General features: G+C 36.7%; 1 protein-coding gene across 5 annotated transcripts in view; it reads right to left on the bottom strand.

Moving 5' to 3' along the window:
* The window catches only part of Aagab (alpha and gamma adaptin binding protein), a 49,045-nt gene that overhangs the window by 11,385 nt on the left and 13,550 nt on the right, over positions 1-24,110 (bottom strand). For all 5 annotated transcript variants that reach the window (XM_046426662.2, XM_058573305.1, XM_058573303.1 and 2 more), the window contains exons 2-5: positions 21,537-21,724; positions 21,313-21,409; positions 20,936-21,025; positions 17,707-17,790 (exon numbers count right to left, since the gene is read on the bottom strand). In XM_046426662.2, coding sequence (XP_046282618.1) covers positions 17,707-17,790; positions 20,936-21,025; positions 21,313-21,409; positions 21,537-21,724 — 459 coding nt within the window. The remainder of the gene's footprint in view (positions 1-17,706; positions 17,791-20,935; positions 21,026-21,312; positions 21,410-21,536; positions 21,725-24,110) is intronic.

The following is a 24,110-nucleotide window of genomic DNA, read 5'->3' as shown; positions in this document are numbered from 1 at the left end:
TTGGTTGCTAAATATAATTAATGTCCCTTAGACTCTAGAAATTTTCAATTTTATAAAGAGGTTTCCTTTGGCCTCTCTTAACAGTAACCTGGAATTGCTGGGCTTAAGTTGTTTGGTGTCCCCCCGCCAATTAACAGAGAAAAAATAATAATCTTAAATTTCAGAACCTTAGTAGGCTCACAGATGAACTAGGTTTATAATCAGGTTTCAGGCTAATTACAATAAGCTAGAAGAACCTTTGCTCAGTATTTTTCTTATAAACAATGGAGAATTCAGTCAACTAACAAGAAAGTTCATTATGTTCCACTGCTTATATTTTAAGGAAGTCAGAAGCATATCAATTTATATAATTGGGAAAACAATTTACTTTTGTTTATCCAAAGCAGACTGCTTGCATATTAATGTTGCTCAAAAGACTTGGATGATACTTTATACACAATGGCTTTAAGAAACTGTTTTGCCTGGTTTAATATTTTTTAAGATTCTGCCCATGTGCACCCACTCTCCAACTATTCTGAGTGTCATAGAAAATAATCACATAAATCTTTTCTTATTTGCTAGAATTATGTGTGTGTGTGTGTCCAGGATTTAGGGCATGGAAATGTCATCCCTACTAAGAAGAATTTATTCCTTTATCAGACAATTGTTAAAATTGGCTCTAGTACCTATAGGTTTTACTGATGCCACAAAATATTAGACTAGGAAGGAACAAATCAATCTATTCAACTGATTCTTCTGGTATTTCAGACATGCCAAAAGGGGGACGGTGGTATGTTAATTATTCAGGAACAATAACAGAGTTGTAAGAACAGTAGTCCTCCCTTTTTTTTTTTTTTTTTTACAGGGGATATGTACCAATACTAGCAGAGGCTTAAAGCCATGGATAGCACCAAACCCTATTTATGCTTTTTTCCCCCACTATATAGCTTGAACATCCCTAATCCAGAAATCCAAACTGCTCCAAAATCCAAAAATTTTTGAACACCAACATGATCTCAAAAGTGGAAAATTCCACATATGACCTCATGTGACAGGTCATGGTCAAAATGCAGGTGCAGTATGACTATTGTATAAAATTACTTTTAGGCTATAAGGTGTTTATGAAACATAACTGAATATCATGTTTAGACCTGGTTCTTTCTGAAAATATCTCCCTACAAATATTCCAAAATCAACAATATCCAAAATCCCAAAAAACGTGGTCCCAACCAATCTATACATACATACTTATGACAAAGTTTCATTTATAAATTAGACACAGTTAAGAGATTAACAACAATAAAATAGAACAATTATAACAATATACTGCAACATAGTTAATGTGAATATGGTCACTTTCTCTCAAAACTTATTATACTGAATTTACCTTCCTTCTTGTGACAACATGAGATGATACTTAAATCTTTATCATATCTGAATTGCCAGCATCACTACTCTTGCTCTTTGGGGCCATGATTAAGTAAAATACGGGTTACCTGAACACAAACACTGAATACCTCAACAGTCTATCAGACCACCAAGATAGCTACTGTGACGAACATGCAAGTTGCATACCCAGTCCAAAGACACTGGACAAAGAAACAATTCACATCTTGGGCAAGATGGAGTGGGACAATGCAAGAATCCATCAAATTACCCAGAATAAGTGCATAATTTAAAACTGATGATTTGTTTATATCTGGAATATCTGGATTGTGTTTGTAGGTTAAGTGAAACCAAAGATAAGGAAGCACCATTATATATACTAAAAACACCTGATTCCATTTCAGGGGTCTAGTAAGTTGGCATCAGTGGAATAATAGGTAAGAATAATAGTGTCATTAAAAAAAAAAAAAAGAATATAGTGGTGCTGGCTACTGGCACAAATTTTTCCAGCAAGTTTTGGAAACAAAACTTTTATAGCCTCTAGAAAACAAATTTAAAATGGGCAATTCTCAAGGATTAGGGATGATAATTTGTTTTTTAACAAGTTTCAAGAAAACTTGAAAGATGTGAAATTGTTCATATACCTCCTTATAAGTCTAAAGGAACACTGTTTATCTTAGAAACCCAAAATACATTTCACATAGCAATTTTGACATACATTACACAAGATATTTAGAGGGTTAAAAATCCAGGCAAAAGGAGAGGGTTTTAGTATGGGAATAAGAGGATGAGTAACTTTTTAAAAGGTATTTTTTCCTTTCATTTTTCTGCTCTTTTCCCTCTTTTCAAGGCAATATGATAAGTGAGAATCTGGAGATAAGAAACTGTTTAATATTTTTTAAGATGGATTTAAATGGATGGATTTAAATCCTAGTTCTACCATTCACTGTGTATTCTTACATAAGTTATACCTTCTCTGAACCCATTTCCACATTTATGCAGTGGGTATAACAATACTAGGCTTGCAGAATTACCATAATAGTTCTTAATAAAAATAGGCAATATTTACTGAATGCTTAATATGTGCAAGATGTTTTTATGTGTGGAACATACAATGCTTGAGGACTGTCTTCCACCCACAAACATATCAACATATATCTTATTTACTGTATTATCCTCTTTTACAAAGGATTTATTATTCTCTCTTATAGTATTATAACTCAGAGAGATCAAGTAACTTATCCAAAGCCACAAAGCTGGGCCCAGAACTTAAGATCTAGGACTCTCTGTTCTAAATCCTATCTCTTCATTGAGCCCAGAACTCTTGGTAAAAAGTAGTGTTGAGATGTTTACAATATTTTTCTTATCAAATATGAGGCATGACATAAATTTGGGTCAAATACAAGATGTTTTTTATACATATCCAGTTCTCTTTAGTCAGTTGTCTTTCATGGCTTAGACTGATTTTCACAGAAGTAAGCTAAACAACTCAGGACTAATGACTAATCATATGCCACTTCAGTGTCACTCACTAACAGATCCCAGCAGCCAGCCCTGTAACTCCTAGAGGCACTGGTCACATAAAACTCAAAAGAAAACAGGTGGTTAGGTCCTAATATCCCTTCACTGTGCCTTTAGTACACATAGACCAGGGTTTCTCAATCTCAGCCCTATAGACACTTGATGCTGGAGGACTCTTCAGTGTGTCAAGGATCTTGCCCTTCTTGCTTCTACCTGGCCAGCCAGGCCAGCATCCCTGGTCTTGACCTACAGGTACCTTTAACACTGCCAAATGTCCCCTGGGGTCAAAATCGCCTTCAGCTAAGAGTCACTAATACGAATCTACTAATCAGGACAGAAAATTTTTGGCCAAAATCTTCAGGTTTCAAGTTACTACTGGAAAAAGAAAGCTTATTTATTCATTCATTCATTCATTCATTCCAGAGATTAACCACAGGTGCACTTAAATACTAAGTCACATCACCAGCCCTTTTTAATTTTCTATTTTGAGACACGGTCTTTCTTGCCAAGTTGCTTAGAGCCTTACTAAGTTGCTAAGGCTGTCTTTGAACTCATGATCCTCCTGCCTCAGCCTCCCAAGTAGCTGGGAAAATAGGCATGCAGCACCACTGCACCTGGCTTTGAAAATACTTTTGATTAAAAAAAAAAAAGAGAGAGACTCAAGACATTTAAAAGATTCCATGTTCCCTTCCTGTCAGCATTAGAAATATTCTCCCCCTGCTCTGGGGAATTTCTACACTCGACTTTGGCTCACAATCTCCTTTGCCTGGGTGCCATTTACTTTTGTAAATGGCAATCAAGAAGCCCTTTGCAGAACATGCTAGTATAAATGCCTGTCTTGAGCTTACTGCTATCCTCAACTGTGTCAAGAACTCCATGCAGAGATGGACAACAGCTAATGGTTCTCAGCACAATGCTAAGGTTGCAGGTGGGGACGCAGAACTCTCCACTGACCCTGAGTGCCGGGTTTTGTCTGCGACTAAAACGCTCAGGGGTTACTCCAGAGGGACTGAGCTAACTGGGTTGTGTGAAATAACCACACAAGAGACAGAAATACCTTTTTCTTTGGGGTTGCTGTGACGGCTCCTCTGACCTTAAGGGTCCGCAGAAAGAGAAAGAGAAAGAAAGAGAGAGAGAGAGAGAGAGAGAGAGAGAGAGAGCGCCCCTGCATGCACGTGCTGACCCCTTTTATTGAGGAGAAGCTATTCAAATGAGATAAGGGGTCAGGTTTCAGGGAGTTGAGTCTATCTTCATGATGTCCACTGTCAGTAGGATGACTGACATCTAGGTAGGCCACACCCAAGGGCACAGTAAGAGAAGGGGACACACAAAAGGCATTTCCATGGAACATTCTATACCAAACAGGGCAAGTGGTAATATGACAAAGAAACAGGTGAGCATAGCTCCACCCATGGGGCTGTAGGAAGGCATGCCCATGCACAAAGACACTATCCCTCCAACCCAAGAAGGGTGGGGCATCTAGCAGCATCTGCCTGATGCCTCAATCACCCAGCGGGGGAGTGTGACCCAGTCACATGCAAGGTTGGTCTCCCACACCAGAGACATGGCTACCACATAGAGGCTGCAATCATTAGCTACATAAGGAAGTTTTTACACCTATGTGCATTACTAAGTGTTAAGAATTTACATGACTATACCCCCAAATCTCTTACATTACCTCTTAGATATTTCTTAGATATTTTGGGCTTTCTTTAAAATAACTATTATTTGGCATCATCTTGAGAAGGCCGAACTTTTCTCATATTATAAGTTTTCTATCATCTTCTTCTTTTCCACACAAAATATTTTCCTTTTATCATGAACATGTTCTTTTCCACTGCTATGGTTTGGATGTGAGGTGTCCCCCAAAAGCTCATGTGTGAGACAATGCAAGAAGATTCAGAGGAGAAATGATTGGGTTGTAAGAGTCCTAACCCAATCAGTGAATTAATCCTCTGACAGGGATTAACTGAGTGGTAACTGAAGTGGTAGGGTGTGGCTGGAGGAGATGGGACTTGGGGGCATGGCTATGTGGTATCTCTCTGCTTTCTGATATTATGCAAGACGCTTCCCTCTGCCACACTCTCCTGCCAAGATGTTCAGCCTCACTTGGAGTCCCTGGAGAATGGAGCTGGCTGTATGTGGACTGAAACCTCTGAAACCGTGATCCCTTAATTAAACTTTTCCTCCTCTATAGTTGTTCTGGTCGGGTCTTTTAGTCACAGTGGCAAAAAAGCTCACTGAAACATCCAATCCACCCATGTGATAAATAAACATGACCAAAGTTACTATAACCATAACTAAGATTTTCATTTACATAGAGAAGTTATATCTATTTTTCAATGATAATCTTAAATCATACCAAACTATCTGGGTTAAAAATTTTTTAAGAAAGTATTCCATCAGAAATTATGTTACTACTATCTGGAAAATAACCTATGCTTTTCTATTGCATATCATTTTTCCGTGGCAAATTGAAATAATTTTCTTTTTGTTAAATAAACCCAGGGGCCCTTTTACCAATGAGTTACATTCCCAGCCCCTTTTATTTTTGAGATAGAGTCTTGCCAAAGCTGGCTTCAAACTTGAGATCTTCCTGCCTTAGCCTCCTGAGTCACTGGGATGGATTATAGGTATGTACCACCATATCCAGTGAAATGAAGTGTCTTTTGAAATGACAAAACAATTTTAAAAAATAATTTATTCACTTTCACTGAACTATTGCTTGAAAAGGCAAAACTTTGAAGTACATCTAGGGAAACAGGCCTCAGTAGTGTGTCTGGCTCCACCTTTAGCTTAGATTCAGAAAGATGAATCTGTCCTCCCTGTGAACCTGGGATACTTGCTCATAAGTAAAGAACTGCCTCTGCCAACACTTGAACAGACAATGAACATAACCAGCAAGTAATGAGACTATGTTTTTCTCTTCTTCCTTAATATAAACAATACATTCACTGCAGAAAATTTAGAAAATAGAGAAAAGTACAAAGAAGAAAATTAAATCACCAAAGGTACTAATTAATATACTTAGTAACTGTCTTTGTTTTTTTATGCACATATACACTCTAATTCTGAATAAATTAACTAAACATCAGAATGAATGCTGTCACTTCTGAAGTTGTCAAGGAAAGCTTTACATCCAATCTACAGAGCCTGAAGTGCACTCCTGAAAAATCCTCAAAAGAATGCTTAGAATCAAGTAAAAAATTACTGAGAACTGAGCATGGGAAATAAAAACAATGGAACAAGACTTCGCCATGAAGAAAATCTGGCTTTCCTACATGGTTCTTGACTAGCTGTAAACTCCAAGAAGAGTACCAAAACTGCTTCTGCACAGTGGCAACAGAAGAGTGTCACCTCCAGGGGGCCTGATCTGAAGAGATTTCCCACTCTCTGTTCATTTTCTTATGGATAAGGTTGAAGGTGATATTTTAAACAGTCTCACCAGTATACTCACACATTCTTTCCTATTTTCTCTAATTTATCACAATCATTTCTTCCTCTTTTTCCCTTAGGCAATCTCTTCACCAAGTTATGCCTTCTACACACACACACACACACACACACACACACACACACACGTGTGAAATCAACACCTATCTTATTTATCTTATTTTGACCCAACAGTCACAGGTGACATCGAGTATTCAAGTCATTTCTTTGGTTCCACAATGTTAGGCACTGAGTTGAAGAGGAGCAGCTCACTGACTCAAGGAGCTATTTCTTAGAATGTCTATACTGTCGTGGAGTTCTACATATCCTAGAGATTACAAAGCTGGGTCCAGAGATGTGGAGCCAGTGCCCAAGATCAAACAAGCAAAGACAGATCTGACTACAGCCCTCTTCAGTAACTATTCTTCTCACTAATTTGATGTTACATTTTCTGTAATACTGGATTCAATTTTTTATTTAATTACTATTATTTTTTTTTTTACTTTCTTAAGAGCATTAGCCATCTATTTTCTCAGGCAAATGGCCCAAGTACAGATAAGTCACAGATAGACCTGTGTTTTGGGTACTCGTTTTTACCCCTGCTCTGTATATCAGTGGCAAACGATTCCTTGAACTGGAATCCAGGACTTTTACCATGGAATCCTATTACCAAGCACATGTAGGGAACACAAATTAATAGATCGACTCTTCACATTTATTATGGTTAAGCAGAAAGTTACTATATGAAAGAATTGTTGGTTTTCGTATTGAAATCCCACTTAATTCTCACCCAACGGCATTACTGGGGATTAAACTATAATAGACTAAAAGTAAACTCTAAGGCCTTTTGAAATCCAGTCTCTACATTATTGCTTACCACTATGGTACCAACATCACAACCTTGTAACATTTGTTTAGTCTACTTCCTCCTTTGCTGATTAGAAAGAAATGGTTATAACATTTCTCCTCCTTGCCCTTTGTATTCCTTGGTGGTATTTGGTAGACCCACTGGATACCCAAGAGCTACCAGTGCAAACTAAACCCATCACACGTCAGCACTCTTCAGTGCTCAGGTGAAAAACCAGGGACAGGAGCCTTGGGTAACATTAAGCTGGCACTATATCAAACAAGACTATTGTATACTACTACTTACTTTCCTATGTGAACAAAACCAAAAAGAACAACTGACCAGGCTTCCATTAATCATCTTCTTTTGCTTGCCTTAAAACCATTACTTTTAGATGCCTCACATGTTTAAGGCATTACCTTCAACATAATACCTATATCATCTAATGACAACGAAATTCTTTGTAACAAGTTTTTTTGAAAGAGAAGACAATCTCACTAGAGACCAAAGTGGGGGTGGGTGGTGTGAAGGGCCAGGGAGAGGAAACAAACTTTTAAAAGGCATAACAAAAAAATACTACCAAATTATAAATGACAAACCCAAATGGTTTCTAAGCCACAAACCAGGTTCTGATAGGAGAGTGGGTAACTCAACTAGTTAGTTGAGATTTTATCTACACTTCTTTCCTTAGGTTATGGCCAGGTTTTCAGGTAGAAGAAATTTAAGGCACATCAACACACATAGGAAAGGTTATTCAGTAAGCAAAATAATATGGCTGGATATACTGGAAAACACTACACAGTTGCAAAGGCATCCTAACCACTTCTTTTCCTGGTCCATTTGAAGTTATACTTTTCATGATAAATGGAAATTGTCTTCCCTAGAATCTGACCTTCACAATAAATAAGATGGTACTTGGAAGTTTCCTTTAACTTACCATACAGGGCCAGATACTGCAGCTCAATGTTGCTCAACCATTTTCATTACGGCTCCCCAGAAACTTTTTAGATATTTATTTTCTAATTCTGACATACTTTCTCATTGAAATATTAATATCATAGACATACCATATATATGTTTCTGCATTGTATATACAGCTATACTTCATACATAAAAAAGCAAGATTCCTCTTGCCCGTCAAGAATTGATCAAAGTTTATCCCCCTGGGGGATATAATGCCCTTGTTAAGAATGTATGCTGTAAACAACAGAGGGAAGGGAGAAGGAGGTGAGGGGAGGAGAGGAGAGGTACTGGGGCTGAATGAATGAGAACAAGAGATATTCCATGCTTTTATAATCATGGCAAAATGGAATCTATTATCATGTATAACTAAAAAGATTCAATTTTAAAAAAAGGCAATGGGGTAATGTAAACAATCAAGTTTTTCATTATGTGAAACACATGGGAAAAAATGCAGGAAATAAGACACTGTTGGAGCCAAAAATAAAAGACTAAATTGATACAGAAGTCATGTCCATTTGGCAGATCTTTTTTAAACTGCTTTCTAGTAGAGTTATAGACCACACAACATCCAAGCAACCACGAGCTGCACATACGACAGTGGTCTCATGAGATTATAGTGGAGCTGAGAATTTCCTATCGCCCTCTAACAGCTTAGCATAACACATTGTGTGTTTGTGGCGATGCTAGAGTAAACAAACTTCCTGTGCTGCCAGTCCTATAAAGCTATATAGCATATACAATTATATAAGTGTGTAATACTTGAAAATGATAATAAATGACTGCTACTGGTTTATGTATTTACTGTAATTTTTATTGTTATTTTAAAGTATACTTCTATTTATAAAAAAAAAAAATTTACTGTACAGTATGCCAGCAGCAGCCTTCTACATTCTTGTGTTTAGTCTCTGAGTGGAGGCAGAGTGGAGTGACTGATCTGTCCCATCCTGGTTCATGTAAGTGCAGTCTGTGATGTTCACACAGCGATGCAATCCCCTAACAACGCAGTTCTCAAAACATATCCACCTACAACTGTAGTACTATCATTTAACCTGTTTGCTCTTAACACTGATATTAAGTACAAACAAAAAAGATATTAACTTAGTACTCACTATGCACAGTCATAACTCAAACTGAAGAAATAATAATCACATAATAATCTTATGTGATTCCAAGTCACATAATTCAAAAATAAACTTTTTGCCCACTCACAAATAATTCATAAGTATTTATTATACTAACTATCCAGGAGCTTTAGCTATACTTTGGATTAAATTCAGACACAATGGATATGGTTAATATTAACACCAATCCACATAAACTATATAGAATGATTTATTTAAAGACAATAAGCAAAAAAGCCCAAAATCTCAGATATAATCATTAATTCTAACCAGTCCCATTAAAATCTTACTCATGCCTGAGTATCTGGTCTATAGAAGTCCTGGGGCCAATGAACTCATCTGGCTCTGCCAATATTTCCCATGAAATCTGAGTAACGTATTTAACCATTGTATCCATTTCTCTGACAGACAATAATGTAAACAAACACACTGTAATGGAAAAATACACAATACTCCTAGTCAGGAGACCTGCCATCTGGTCCTACCTTAGCTACTACCTCACTGTGTGAATATGGCAAGCTGCCTCTACTCCCTTGGGCCTCTCTTCTACCACCTGTTACAGGAAGAACCATTCCATATGCACACATGGATATGCTACATTCTAACCGTTTTGCCCTGGCTAATTCACACTCACCATTGTGTCAAAGAAAACAATTCCCCGTATTAAGTTCTAAAACACAAGAACATGTGATCTGGTCCAACCTAACCAGCAGAAGACCTGGTAGAAAAAAACAGCACATAGAAAAACACTGGGAAGAAAAGCATGATGATTGTTTTTCAAGATAACAGCCTCAAAAGTTTAGGCCAACTACCTTCTCAACTTGAATTAAGTCAACTGTCATTCATGAGAATTTGTTATAGCCTGCCTTTGAACCGTATGACTTTCTGACTGAATCATCTCTTAGCGTAATGTACACTATAAATTACTGCCAGTACATTCAGTAAAAAATAGCTTTGGGAGCTGGACATGATGTGCACACCTGTAATCCTAGTAGCTTGGGAACTGAGACAGATGGATCATGAGTTCAAAGCCAGCTTCAGCAACTTAGCAAGGCCCTAAGCAACTGTGAGACCCCATCTGTAAATAAAATATAAAAAGGGCAGGAGATGTGGCTCAATGGTTAAGCGTCCTTGGGTTCAATCCCTGGTACAAAAAAAAAAAAAAAAAAAAAGGCTCTGGGTAATGTCCCTGAGTTATAGCAATCTGGAATTTGAGAAATCACATCCTTATGTGCCTTTTGCATGCCCTATAATACAGATTATAATGACATTTCTTCTCAGTTGTAGTTTACCACTTTTATTATTTTATATAATTCCATTATTCCCATCTCCTTTATCACTTCAGTTGCCCTGAGCTAAATGTTTTCCAGATCTGTAGGAACTTTCTTCATCTATTAGGAAAACTCAGAAGAAGAATAAGCAAATCAAAATGAAAGCTAACAGTAAAAGGGTAGCAGAGGAAATACATCTTTGACAGACACAATTTTTTATCATTTTATCATTTTCTCAGCATTATGACACAAAGTAAAATAAATGTTCTTTTTCCAAAATGCCAGCACAAAAAGTTATTCTATTTGCTGAGAATTAACAGAACAGTTCTTTGACTTCTTTATGCAATTAACTGCTTCTAGAACTACTTTACAAGGCACTGAGCTACCTAGTACTTAAAGCATTCAACCAGAAAGGGTAGATGGTCATCCTACAAGAATGCCAAGAAAGCCATTCCTATACTGAATGAAACAAAATAGCTCAGAAGTTCCTAAGTTTTCTTTGTAGGGCAGTTTGAAATGGCACATCCTACTCACCCACTGATAATAGTGTTTAACAGTTAAGCACTTCTCAATGGGAACCTGGCAAATCAACATCTTCAGAGGATGTATGTAACATATGATATGTATCTCCCCACATCCAATGGGTCTCAGTTGAGAATTATAATTAAATTATTCCTACAATCTCTGCTGAATATAAAAACCTACTGATATTCTCAAACACATTAGCTTTATTTGAAGACAACTATCTAGACACTTTCCTATGTCGTCCAACAGACCTTCCAGCCATTCCCTTATGTATTCACAGTTTTAGCTACTCCTCTTAATTCTTTGCCACTTCAATACACATAGAGGATCTTTCCAGCAATCTGGAAGTTCATCGAATTCCTGCTGCACCAAGGTTGTCCTCTACCTTAGCTAAGCCATATATTCCCATGGTCACACCCATGGACTTATTATTACCAATGGCTACAATCCTTCAATCACTTCAATTTCCTACATCATCTATCATTTCCAGCTACCCCTCTCCTTTCCTATCGTGCCTCAACTCAACTACCAGAACCCAAAACTACCACCTGTCACTGATCCCTTCCCCACTGATTTTCTCTATCCCCTTCACCCAGTTTCCATTCCATTATCAACCCTTATAATTAATTAATTAATTAATTAATTAATCGCTCATGCACCCAACTAAATTCCTTGCCTCTCTCTTACTGTGATACACTTGCTTGGTAAAAGCACAAGGATTACTCCCTGCCTGTGGCCATGAGGCTTAAGGAAGCTAAGGAATGGGCACATGCATGGACATACACGCTGCCTGACCTCACTTTAAATTTATAATATTAAATTTCCAGCAGGTCCCTTAAAGCTAACTGACTCTCCTAGAAGACTATTTTACATTTTTCCTCTCTCCTCAAATCCTAACACTTCTACCTCCTGTCCTCTCAGTTGAGAACCTGGCTTCCTACTTCACTGAGAATACTGAAGCACTCAGAAGAAACACAATGGGAATCCACAGACTCCCAAGCCACATTTGTATCCATGCACTCCCTTTTCTCCCTCTTTCAGATTGATTTTCTTCTTCCTTTTCCCACTTACACACCAGAGCCCATCCCCTCTACCAACTCAAAGGCATCCCTCCAGCAAGTCTCCTCTTCTACCTCATCAGCTTTTCACTCCCTCCTGAGTCTTTCCCATCAGCTTACCAACATGCTGCTCTTGTTCTTAAAATAATAATAAAAATAATAATTCTTGACCATTCTTTTCTGACCAGCTCCCACCTACTTCCTTGCTTCTCTTCCCTGCAAAAATTTTCAAGAACACATTATATTAGTTGTGATTTCTGTCCCCTTTCTTAAAGCTATTTCATGACAACTGCTCCTCAAGGTCACTAATGACCTCCATATTACCATATCCAAATGTCAACTCTCAGTTCTCATCTTACTTGACCTATTAGCAGCATCTGGCAGAGCCAGCCACTCCTTCCACCTTGAAACACTCTTCACTTTTGCCTCTAGGATCCCACACAGTTGGCTCTCCTCCCTCACCATTCACTCTTCCCAGGCTCCTTCTCAGGTTCCTTCTCTGATCCCTGTCTTCTTATGTTGGGACATACCTGGGCTGAGTTCTTGGGCCTTTTCATCTACCACACTTACTCCCTTTGCAATCTCACCCAAGCTCAAGATTTCAAATGCCATATATTACCCCTCTTCCCAAACTCCACTTTTATCCAACTGGCTACCTGACATCTCCACTTGTTACTCTAGTAGCCATCTCAAACATAGTATGTTCCAAACTGAAATACTGATATGTCATCCCACCTCTAGAAATTTTTTTTACACCTTTCTCATTGTAGTTGATGGCAATCAACCCTTCAGATTGCTCAGGCCCAAATCCTAGAGTCAATTTATATAATTAAGGCTAATGCAGCTTTCAAAATGCCAATGTGGGCTGAGGACATAGCTCAGTTGGTAGAGTGCCTGCCTTACAATGTATGTACAAGGCCCTGGGTTCAATCTCAAGTACCACAAAAAAAAAAAAAAAAAAGCCAAATGTACTTCCATGGATTAAGTGCAGACTCTTTCAAGTGAGAACTAGATGATTATCATTTGTGTCAGTGGTTCTCAATAATGGCTACACACATGAATCCCTGACACTATAAAAAATACTGTAGCTGTCCCTCCCTTCTAATATAAATGGTCTGGAGACCAAGATAGTACAGGTTTTAAAAAACTTCCCAAATGATTTGGGTATGCAGCCAGGGTTGAAAGCCTCATTTTACAGATTAAAAATAAAGTCCAGAGAGTATGAGATCTGCCTAAGGCCACACAGCTGGGCAATGCTAGGGTGGAAATTGTCACTTAATTCTTTGGAGAAAGAGCAGTATGGGAGAAACTTCCTTACAATATAATACTTTATAAATTTTATGGTAGTTAAGTGTATAAAGTTCAAAATCATAAAGGTTGAAGTTCAAATCAGGGCTCTGAGAGTTATTTAAAACATCTGTGAGTTTAGGTCTCACCCTATACCAATTAACTCAGAATCTCTAGAATTGAGATAGTGCTTCTTAAAGTTCCCCTGGGGCAATTTCAAAGTGCAAACAAGTTTGAGAACTATGAGCTATGTGGCCTTGGTGTAATAACTTGGTCTCTTTGAGTTTAGCTCATACTGGATGTTGTGAGGATTAAACAGATAATGGGTGTGGGTGTATGTATGCTATTAGCATGATTAGTGCCACCACACCTTCTGCTACTGCCATTATCATAATTAGTGGTATTACTTCTGTTTTTTATTAATATTATTCACATATCAAAATCACATTTTAAAGTGATTCAGTGGTGTTCAGAATATTCACAAAATTGTGCAACCATCATCACCATCTAATTCCAAAATATTTCATCACCCAATTAAGAAATCTCACATCTTTTTTTTAATAATGAAGCATTTTTTTTTTTAATTTTGTAGTTGTAGATGGACAGTGTGTCTTTATTTGTTTATGAATTTAACTATTCTGGAAATTTCATATGAATGCAATCATACAATATGTACCCCTTTGTGTGTGACCTTTCACATTTAGAATAATGGTTTTGAGGTTTGGCCATATTGTAGCACATATCTCTGCTTTGTTTTTTTATAGTTATATAACATTCCATTGTATGGACATACCACATTTTCAGCAGTTGTTTACACCTTTTTGGATACTATGAATAATACTGTTATGAGTTTCTGTACACACATTTTTGTTCCTGAGTATAATCAAGAATAGAATCACTCTATCAATATTTTATCCTTAGCTTTTTGAACCACTACTATTTTTCTAAAGTGGCTGCAGCACCACTTTATACTCCCACCAGCAATGTGTCAGGGTTCTAACTTCTCTCCCTCCTAACACTCTTACCATCTTCTTGATCTTCCCCATCCTAGTGGGTGTGAAGTGACATTTCATTACAGACATGACTTGCATTTCCTTGATGATTAAGAACGTTAAGTATCTTTTCATGTGCTTACTAGCCATTTGGAAGCTTTGGAGAAATATGTACTCAAATTCTTTGCAATTTTTTAACTGGGTTATTTGTTTTTTTAATATTTTTACAATATATTTATTTATATTATCTTATTTATACTATATTTATTATTATTGTTTTTGTATTATTGAGTTATAGGAATTCCTTATATTTCCAGACACTTGATCCTTATCAGATAGTGATCGAGCACCCCTAATCTGAAAATCTAAAACAAAGGAATGGTGTCTCTCAGCATTTCAGCTCCAAAATCTGAAGAGGGTGAAGGGTCCTCTTAAACATGGAATCAAGTTAATGCCAATATTTTGGGTTTTGGGTAACAATAAACCAATGTCCCAGTATTATACAGAGAAAAGAAGAAAGCAAAGATAACTTTGGCGGGGGGGGGGCTGGAGTTGTGGCTCAGTGGTAGAGCACTCACCTCACATGAGCAAGGTCCTGGGTTCCATCCTCAGCACCACATTAAAAAATAAATAAATAAATAAATAAAAGTTATTAAAAAAAAAAAGATACTTCAGGGCAAGGAACCATGAAAAACTCAAGATGTGCCTCTTTGCTTTAAAATTCTTCTAAGAATATTACTTTAGTGTCTAAAACAAGTGAAATGGCCTTTTTTTTTTTTTAAAAGAAAATACCTTTGCCCATATATCCCCAAAGTAATAAAAAGCATGTTCAGCACAGTTTCTAAATTTACAGATGTCTAGGACCCCCAAGAATACTAAAATCCATGGATGCACAAGTCCTTCATATAAAATAGCATAGAATTTGCATATAACCTACACACATCTTCCCATATTCTTTAAATCATCTCTAGATTACTTAGAATAACTAGTAAAATGTATTAAATGTATATAAATAGTACTCATACTATATTGCTCAAGGAATAATGACAAAAAAATATATGCATATTCAGTACAAATGTATTTTTTTTTCCAAATTTTTTCAATCTGTGATTGGCTGAATCCAAGGAAGCAGAACCCATAAATATTGAGGGCCTATTGTACAGTCACAAACATAAACCACAAGGCATTACTTCTTTAATGTATAAACTTGGGGGTCAGATTTTTCAAAAAACAACTGACACCAAATAAGCTTTTCTGAAACTAGTTCTATAAATACAACAAGCACCACTGAATATAATTTTATTCTAAATTGATCCAGTTTATGTACCATATCTAAAACTTATTTTTATAGTGTAGATAGTCTACAGCAATGCCTCACTATGGTAAATGATCAACAGGGACTTGCTGAATGAATAAGGAGTAAGTCCTTGGAAACAGGGACATCATCACAAGCTAAAATCTCCTTATTCCTTCCAGATCTACTAGGATGTACTTTTGATTGTTATGGCAATACAACCTAATATCTTTGCAATTCAATTTAACAGACATATCAGATTCTCCGTACAAAGGGGGAAGGACAAGGGAGACAAGGTGAAGAAAAGTAAGGAGTACTACATTATGCCAAGAGGAGCTTCTCCAACAATGACAAGCATTAGATTAAACAACTTAAGAGCCCTAAACTCACTTAACACCCTATCTACCAAAAATTGAGATGAAATATTTGATATCTACAAAATTGATTAACCATTTGACCCTGTATCTCAGGAAGATGAAGTAGGCTCACTGTAAAATGATTTTTCTCACTCCCTTTTGTAGTGTTTCACCTAAGACTGCAAATTTGTTGAGCAGCCAAGAGCTACACAGGAGAAAAATACTCTGCAGGCAGCAACTCCTCAGGACTATGTCATGGATTGAACTGTATTTTCTCAAAATTCATATGTTGAAGTAAGTCTTAACCTCTGGTACCTCAGAATATGACCTATTTAGACACACGGTGAATTCTGAAGTAACCATTTAAAATGGAGTTGGAATGCAGTAGGGTGGAACCCTAACTCAATATGATAACTGGCCTTGTAGACAGGGAAACTGACACAGAAGAACACAGCACACAAGAAGACTGGAGTTATGCTGTCATAAGCCAAGGAACTAAGAGTATGGCTTTTCTGACACCCCACTAAGGCAATCACAGTTATTCTTTTTTTATTTGGGGGGGGGGGAGGTTACTCTGGATGGAACCCAGGGGTACTTTACCACTGAGTTACATCCCCAACCCTCTTTTTCTTTTGTTTTATTTTGACACAGGTTCTCACTAAGTTGCTGAAGCTAGACTCGAACTTGCAAGCCTCCTTCCTCAGCCTTCTGAGTTGCTGGGATTACAGGCATGTGCTACTGTGCCTGGCTAACTGCCTGTTGTTCTAAGCCATGCAGTTTGTGGTACTTGTTATCGCAGCCACAGTAAACTAATGCAGACTATAGAAGCTACTGTGGGCCAACTAGCCTACTACCTTCAGACTACATTTCAGATCTGGCCTTCCATGCCATGGCCATGGCCATGGCCACATCACCAAAGGCCCTAACATTTCACCCATGAGCTGTTCCCACAGCTCTGGTCTCCCTAATTCTACTCTACCTCCTTCCACTGCCAAACTTCCTGCACACCACTGTAACATTAACCTTTCAAAGACGCCAACTTTGCACCACTCCCTTATTAAAAAGTTTCCAATGACTCACCATTTCCTATAGGAAAAAGCTCAAATCCTCTTGCCTAGCATTCAGGCCTCTAAGTTAACTCTGATTGTTAGGTGAGATTTTCCTCCTGACCCTAGAATGTACAACCATTATTCTTGAGGCCATGCTTCCTCCTCACTTGTCATTCTTCTCTTTTAACAACTCAAACCTTGATCATCCAGTGTTCTGACAATGTCAGAACCCACATTGTCCTTGAAGGTCTCTATGTCCATGTCTAACCCCAGAGCCACATCTCTGACTATGCACTACTGCCTGCATCAGCCGTTCTGCGCTCACCACAGACTGCCTGGCATGCGGTGACTAGGAGCTCCTCAAGGATAGAGTCCATGTCTTATAATTTTAGGTTATTCTTAAAGCCAAAAACAATGCTAGGCGTATTTTAGGTAACCTCTAAATGCTTACTGAAATAACTATTAAACATATGTTTTAAATCCCCAGAAATGCTACCTTTGGCTCTTCCTTCAACTTGGATTTGAGAACTGAAACAAATATTATACTCTAATTACTCCACATATATCAAAAAATTTTAAAACTTAAAACAAATGGGAGGATTACCTTCAGACCCAAGTTACTTACCATTCTTCATCACCACATTGGACCAGACATTGGCATTCAAAGCTTGGACAATTCGCTTTACTCCTGTAGATTCAGGGAAGTCATCTTCAGGGGGAAAAACATATATATTTATATACACACTTATATGTACCTTCTTATACATTCATGTATATCTAGATATCCCCAAAGCCATATTTTCAATAACTATGGCATAATTATCTTGCTTATTCAGTTGTTCCCTCACACTTAACTTGTATAACATGAAAAGAAATATAGCAAATACAAACTCAAGAGTTCCTGATAGGGATATTCTACAAACTAAAATAATTAAACAAACATCATAACAGTTAAATAATAAAGTCCTTCCTATTGCCTCACCAGTGAAATCAACTCATATTCTCCTAAGGATCTAAGTTTCCATAATCCTGGGAAAGTACAACAGATAATGAATCTCAGTTATCTATGCAGAATGAGTTTCCTGTAGACAGGATGGAATTTTCAGCACACTATAACACACTGCAAATGCTCTGTCTTCCACTGGGGACCATAGAGTAATAAATATTATCTCTATCTAAGAAATAACCTCTTGATCAGAGAAAAGAACTTAAAGTAAAAAGTGAATTTACTATAACCCTAAGTGTAAGAAACAGGCAATGGGTTATTTTTAAAAAATTAATTTAGTATTAGTACTATTTGCTACTAGAATTTGATGGATCCTACCTAAAATAACAGGCCTTGATCCCAGTTAGCATGCTAACAATACAGCGGTATTCTGAGCTACAAATTAAGTTTCACTGTGTATAAAGGACAAAGAGATCATTCAAATGTTGACTGACTGTGGAAAGCAATGGCAGAAACAGTTTTCACAGGGTTGAAAGGAAAGAGTCTGCAGAACAGTTCAAACACAATCTGCCTCTAGTGCCCTGGCATGATGCTGGGAAGTTTAACAAGAAGAGTACAAAATCAGAAGTCAGAATATCCGAATTTGAGCCCCAACTCCATCACTTAATAACTATCTTATCAAGGGCTAATCGCTTATATTATCCTCAAAAAAAAAAGGAGAGATGACACCATCCTTTGCACATCTTTCCTAGAGGAAAGATGAACTAAAAGTGATGACTCACTGGTATAACTTTCCTCCTTAGACTAGAAACTCCTTGAGGACAGGAATCAGGCTTATTGAGTTCATTATGCCCACTGTGCTAAATAGTGCCTGAAAGAAAGCAGGCACTCAGTGAGTGCCTTAGAGATTGATGAATCATTTAAAGAATACCAACCTACTCTAACAGAAATACAGTAAGGATTAAACTGAAAATATTCTGCAAAGATGAGCTTATTACCATCAACATTTGGATGAAGAGGCATGTTTATTCTAACTATGAATGACTCAATTCTTGAAAAAAATAATACTTTAATTCAGGAAACAAAAATGAAGAGCTAGAACCAATAAGATGAAATTTAATACAAACAAAGTGTCATATGGATGTCTGAGTAATACTTACTAATAAAAGGTAAGAGAATAAGGCTTGAGAACAGTTTGCATTTAAAAATTCTAGGAAGGTCTTTATTACCTCACCTAATGATGACATGTCTAAAAATTTATTTTAAGATTAAGCTAAATTAGGGCTGAGGCTGTGGTTCAGTGGTAGAGTACTCGCCTTGCATGTACAAAGCCCTGGATTTGATCCTTAGCACCACATAAAAACAAATAAAATAAAGGTATTGTGTCCAACTATAACTAAAAAATAAATATTAAAAAAAAGATTAAGCTAAATTAATACAAGAACACTGTTCAAACAAAGGGAAAGGAAAAGAACAGTGGTATAAAGGAGCAGAGATTCCAAAATGATAACAGTCAAATATTGACTCCCAACAACACGAAGAAAATTCTAGTGCTAGAAATAAAAGATGACATACATGCTCACATACATGAAGCTGGGCAAAAGTTTTAGGGAATCTAAAAAACACAGAAGGAAAAATTGTACTTGTTTATTTCCAATATTCTTTAAAACGTACAGAAATCAAAATATGCCTTTTATTTCATTTTTGTTCTTTTCTTCTCTGGCGATAACAGCCATTTTGGAAAAATTCTAACTAAGCCAGAAAATAGAAAGATATTTTTAATTTTTTATAAACTAACTTAGGCTTCAGGCTGGGAGTGTAATTCAGTGGTAGAGTGCTTGCTTAGCATACATGATGCCATGGGTTCAATCCCCTGCACCACAAATAAACACACTCACACTCTCTCTCTCTCGCACACACACACACACACACACACTCTTATTTCACGTAATGAGGGCTTATGTGCTAAGTGTTTCAATTCACATTGGTTGCCGTTGCCTGGAATGTCTTTTGGAATAACTGGCACCTTCTCAATGCCAGTCCCTACCAATCCTCTAACTAGTTTGTTAACTTTTCTACTTCTTCCCATGGAGAAGCTGACATGTGAGAGTTCATGGTACCAATCATTCCTTGAGTTTCCAAAAAGACCGTCTCTTCCACCTCTGAAATATTACAGCACCAGTAGTTTTTTTTTTTTTTTTTTAATACCTATGACACTCCACTTAGTAATTCAATTACTGGTATATGTTTTATCTTTGGTACCACCTTCTAAGGTTCTGGGGGACCAAAATCTGTCTTATCTAGGTAGATCCCACAACAGCTTATTTGGAAGGAAAAAGAAGAAAAAAGAAATAGGGGAGCAGGAAGAAGAAGGTAAGAAACAGAAGATACAGACAGCAGAAGGCAGGTAATGCAGAGCTACCCTGAGCGGGGGGTGGGTATTCTGGATTTATTTTTGGTTTCAAGTGTTTCAAAGACATACAAATAGGTCTGACATGTCCCACCCCCACAATATTTCTGTAGATTCGACCTTAGCTTGTTATGAATTCTAAAGAAAGGACATAAACTCTACCTACGACTATAGGTCTAACCCTCCTTTTGTCAGAAGAGAACAATAAGAGAATGGGGAAATGACAATGATTTTAGGTGGAAATCCTTTACTGGTCATCTCTTTAAAAAAAAAAAACAACAACCAACATTTTCAAAGTTCTAAAATGAGTAATAAACAAACCAATGAATTATTACATTATTAATAAGACTACACCACTGGATTTTGCTCGAATCTTTTCAAATAGCTGGAAGAAAATAGTGTTTCTTCAGTTTCACTGTGATTCTTCTTCCCCGGAATAAAATAATCTCTGATATCTCAATCCAAACGCATGTTTTCTACTAACACGAAAAAGCTCACCATCCTCCTCAGGCAGTTCCTCTGGACTAAGCTCAACCAATTCAAAGCCATGTTTGATGCACCATTCTTGAGCTTTTTGTCTGTTTACTCCTAAAATGATATGCAGAACAAGCTATTAGTAAAGTAAAACATGAATACCCTACACAAATCTCAAATGTTTTCCCCTCAACGTCAATGTTATATTCAAGAAATCTAGAATTGAGTAATATAAAGAAAATGATTTCTTAACCCCTAAATATCCATTCTTTTAAAACAAGGTAAACAGTGCAAGATTCTAACAAAGTCCTAAGAGATGTGCTGCTCTAAACTCAGAGTACAGGTATTCTCTGACTGCAAGGAACAGCAAACATGTGCCACTACTCAGCTGAGGGCCTCACCATCTTCAGACACTCTGTCGCAGACCAAGATCATCACCTCAGGTAACCATGCCTCTGCCAGCGGAAGCCATGAGGAGACACTGTCAAGACCTGACTTCTAGAGGGAGCAAAACCAAACACAAACAGAAAAAGAGACATTAAAAGAACTCACAGGAAAAGCACAAGGGGAAAAAAGGCATATGATAATTTCTTATTCAAGGCTCCATGGAAAAACAAAGTCTTACTTGTGTGCTGTCAAAATAAACCACAAATGCCTGCACAGACTCCGCAATTTCGGCAGTGACAAGAAATTTATTTGGCACCACACATAGATTTATATCTGCAGAGTAGTATTTATTATCAATGGTCCAGGGATAAAACCTCACAGTATCATTGGAAGTCGCTTCTACAAGATCTTCTGTTCCAAGGATATCTAAAGAAATGAAACAACATTAGCATGGGAAGTAAAAGCTTACATACACTGGTCACTTTTCTCAACAAGATACCAAATTAATCTGGTACTTAGGCTGCTTCCCTTTATAGTAGGATTCTAAAGGCCCTGCATTTATTAAATATTCTCTTCTGTAATCATTTGATTATAAAGTAATGGTAACATAGTTTAAGCCACGGGTTTTTATTTTTAAGAACTCAAAAACCATTGTGTCTAAACAGTCATCTAATTAAATACTCAGAAAAGGGCAAACAGAAGAGAAAGAATGACAGCTACATTTATTTTACTGCTTGAGTATTTCATGTGAGGTGAAAGATTATAAGAATTTTCAATTTTTTGTAGTTATTGCCTGCTAAAAGGAAGAGAGATTAATGCTCTGCTACTAATAAAATGTAAGAGCTACATATATTCCTTGGGATAAATGCTTAGACATTAATTCAATTAACGGAACAAAAGAATAGAAACTGATAAATGACCCCAACTCCATTTTATATACAGGCTTATTCAGACTTTGATAGCCAATGCAAACTCTTATTTGATGAAGACACCTCTGGCAAATTTCAAATGTATAAAAGCAAGAAAAGCAAGTAAGTTAAATGTTTCAGATTATAATCAAATCTTTCAGAAATCCATGTGCAGCACAGATAAAATAGGAAATCTTCATAGAAGACAAGTCAATGATGAACAAATTAATACAGATGTGATCATGAAACCACTGAAGCATTTTGCTTCCAGCATGTCATACAATATTTAGAACTGGAAGAGACATTAGTAATTGTTCTAATCCCAACTCCCATTCCACACACCCATACCCACAATCTCTATTTTATGCAGATGTGGAAAATGAGTAAAATGACATGCCACCAATGGGTTCTTAAAAGAATACAGAGAGCTGTTCATAGTGGGGTTGGGGAAGGGAGCATGGGAAGATTAGACAAACTGTAGACAGGGCAAAGGGGAAGGAGGTGGAGGGAGGAGGCAAAGGGGTAAAAAAGATGGTGGAATGAGATGGACATTACTACCCTAAGTACATGTATGAAAAAGACACGAATAGTGTGAATATACTTAATATACAAGGAGAGAGATGGAAATTTATGCTCTAGATATATAATATGAATTGTAATGCATCCTGCTGTCATATATAACAAATTAGAATAAAAAAATTAAAAAAAGGAAACAGAGAAAAATGGACAAAAACTCCTTTTCAAAGCAAACAAAAATGAACATGTAAAATGTGTCTCAAACTCATAATTACCATGACACTGAAAACTACAAGTTAAATTTTAAATTCCAGAGCTTAGATTACACATTTGGAAAGCTCCCATTGTTTTACCTTGGTATAAAGACATGGAGAAATCATTCAGCCCAGATGACTGCTAGGAATAACATGTAATAATATACAAATGTGTGAATGTGTGAGCTTGAAAGTACACACATGTATCATTTTTGTTAGTGAAGTTTCATTACATAGGAGGAACTACTAAAAAATTGAAGGCCTGTTTCTAAAAAAATAATTAAATTTAAAATGTATTTGAGATTTTACCTTAGATATAAGGCTATTGTGAAACTAATAAAAAAATTAGTAAAAAAAAAAAATCAGAATTTTCACCAAAATCAGAATTGTATTATTCTTAAATGAACAGGTCTGTGCCCATATTTGAAATTCTGATCTCTTTTCTCGGCCCTAAGAAATTAGCAGTTCTTCCTGCTTCATTTCTACCTAAAGTCATAATCTTTTATTTAGTGTCAATCAATTCCATAGCAATCAGCTATATATATATATAATGGAGCACCACAAGTTCAGATGGGAATTCAGCAAGAGGAACAGATGAATTATTAAAATCAAAGATTTCATTTTCAAATAAACATCTCATTTTTAAAAAAATCATTGATCAAAGTCTACATTACATTCAAAGCTAACATTTCAAACTTAAAGCAGGTGGCTTATCAACATGTGGCGTGTTTCTGAGTGCCAAATACCACACAGGGAGCACTCAAACCATGATATACTGATAATAGCACATATGGAAGAGGGCAAAGTAAACCAAGGAGAGTAGCGCAAAAAAAAAAAAAAAGTATAAACTATGTTTTTGGGTTTTTTTGTTCTGGGGTACTGGGGATTGAACCCAGGGGTGAATTACTTACTATAATTTAGAATATTTAGGTCTATTAAAGATGGTTGTCTTATGAATGCTTAAAATACAAAAGAACAAACTAATGTCATGCAGAGCTCTTAAAATTTCACTTTTATATTGTCTAAATTTTCCATGATACTTAACAAGCCATTTCTTAATACAAAAATTGTATGTATTACAATACCTATACACAATGGAGTACTATTCAGCCATAGAAAAAATGAAATCCTGGC

The sequence above is a fragment of the Marmota monax genome, unplaced genomic scaffold (assembly GCF_021218885.2).
Source record: "Marmota monax isolate L192 unplaced genomic scaffold, Marmota_monax_Labrador192_F-V1.1 WCK01_AAM20220418_F8-fsc00078, whole genome shotgun sequence".
In the NCBI taxonomy this organism is placed as follows: Eukaryota; Metazoa; Chordata; class Mammalia; order Rodentia; family Sciuridae; genus Marmota; species Marmota monax.
This window is presented reverse-complemented; position numbering and strand designations above follow the sequence as displayed.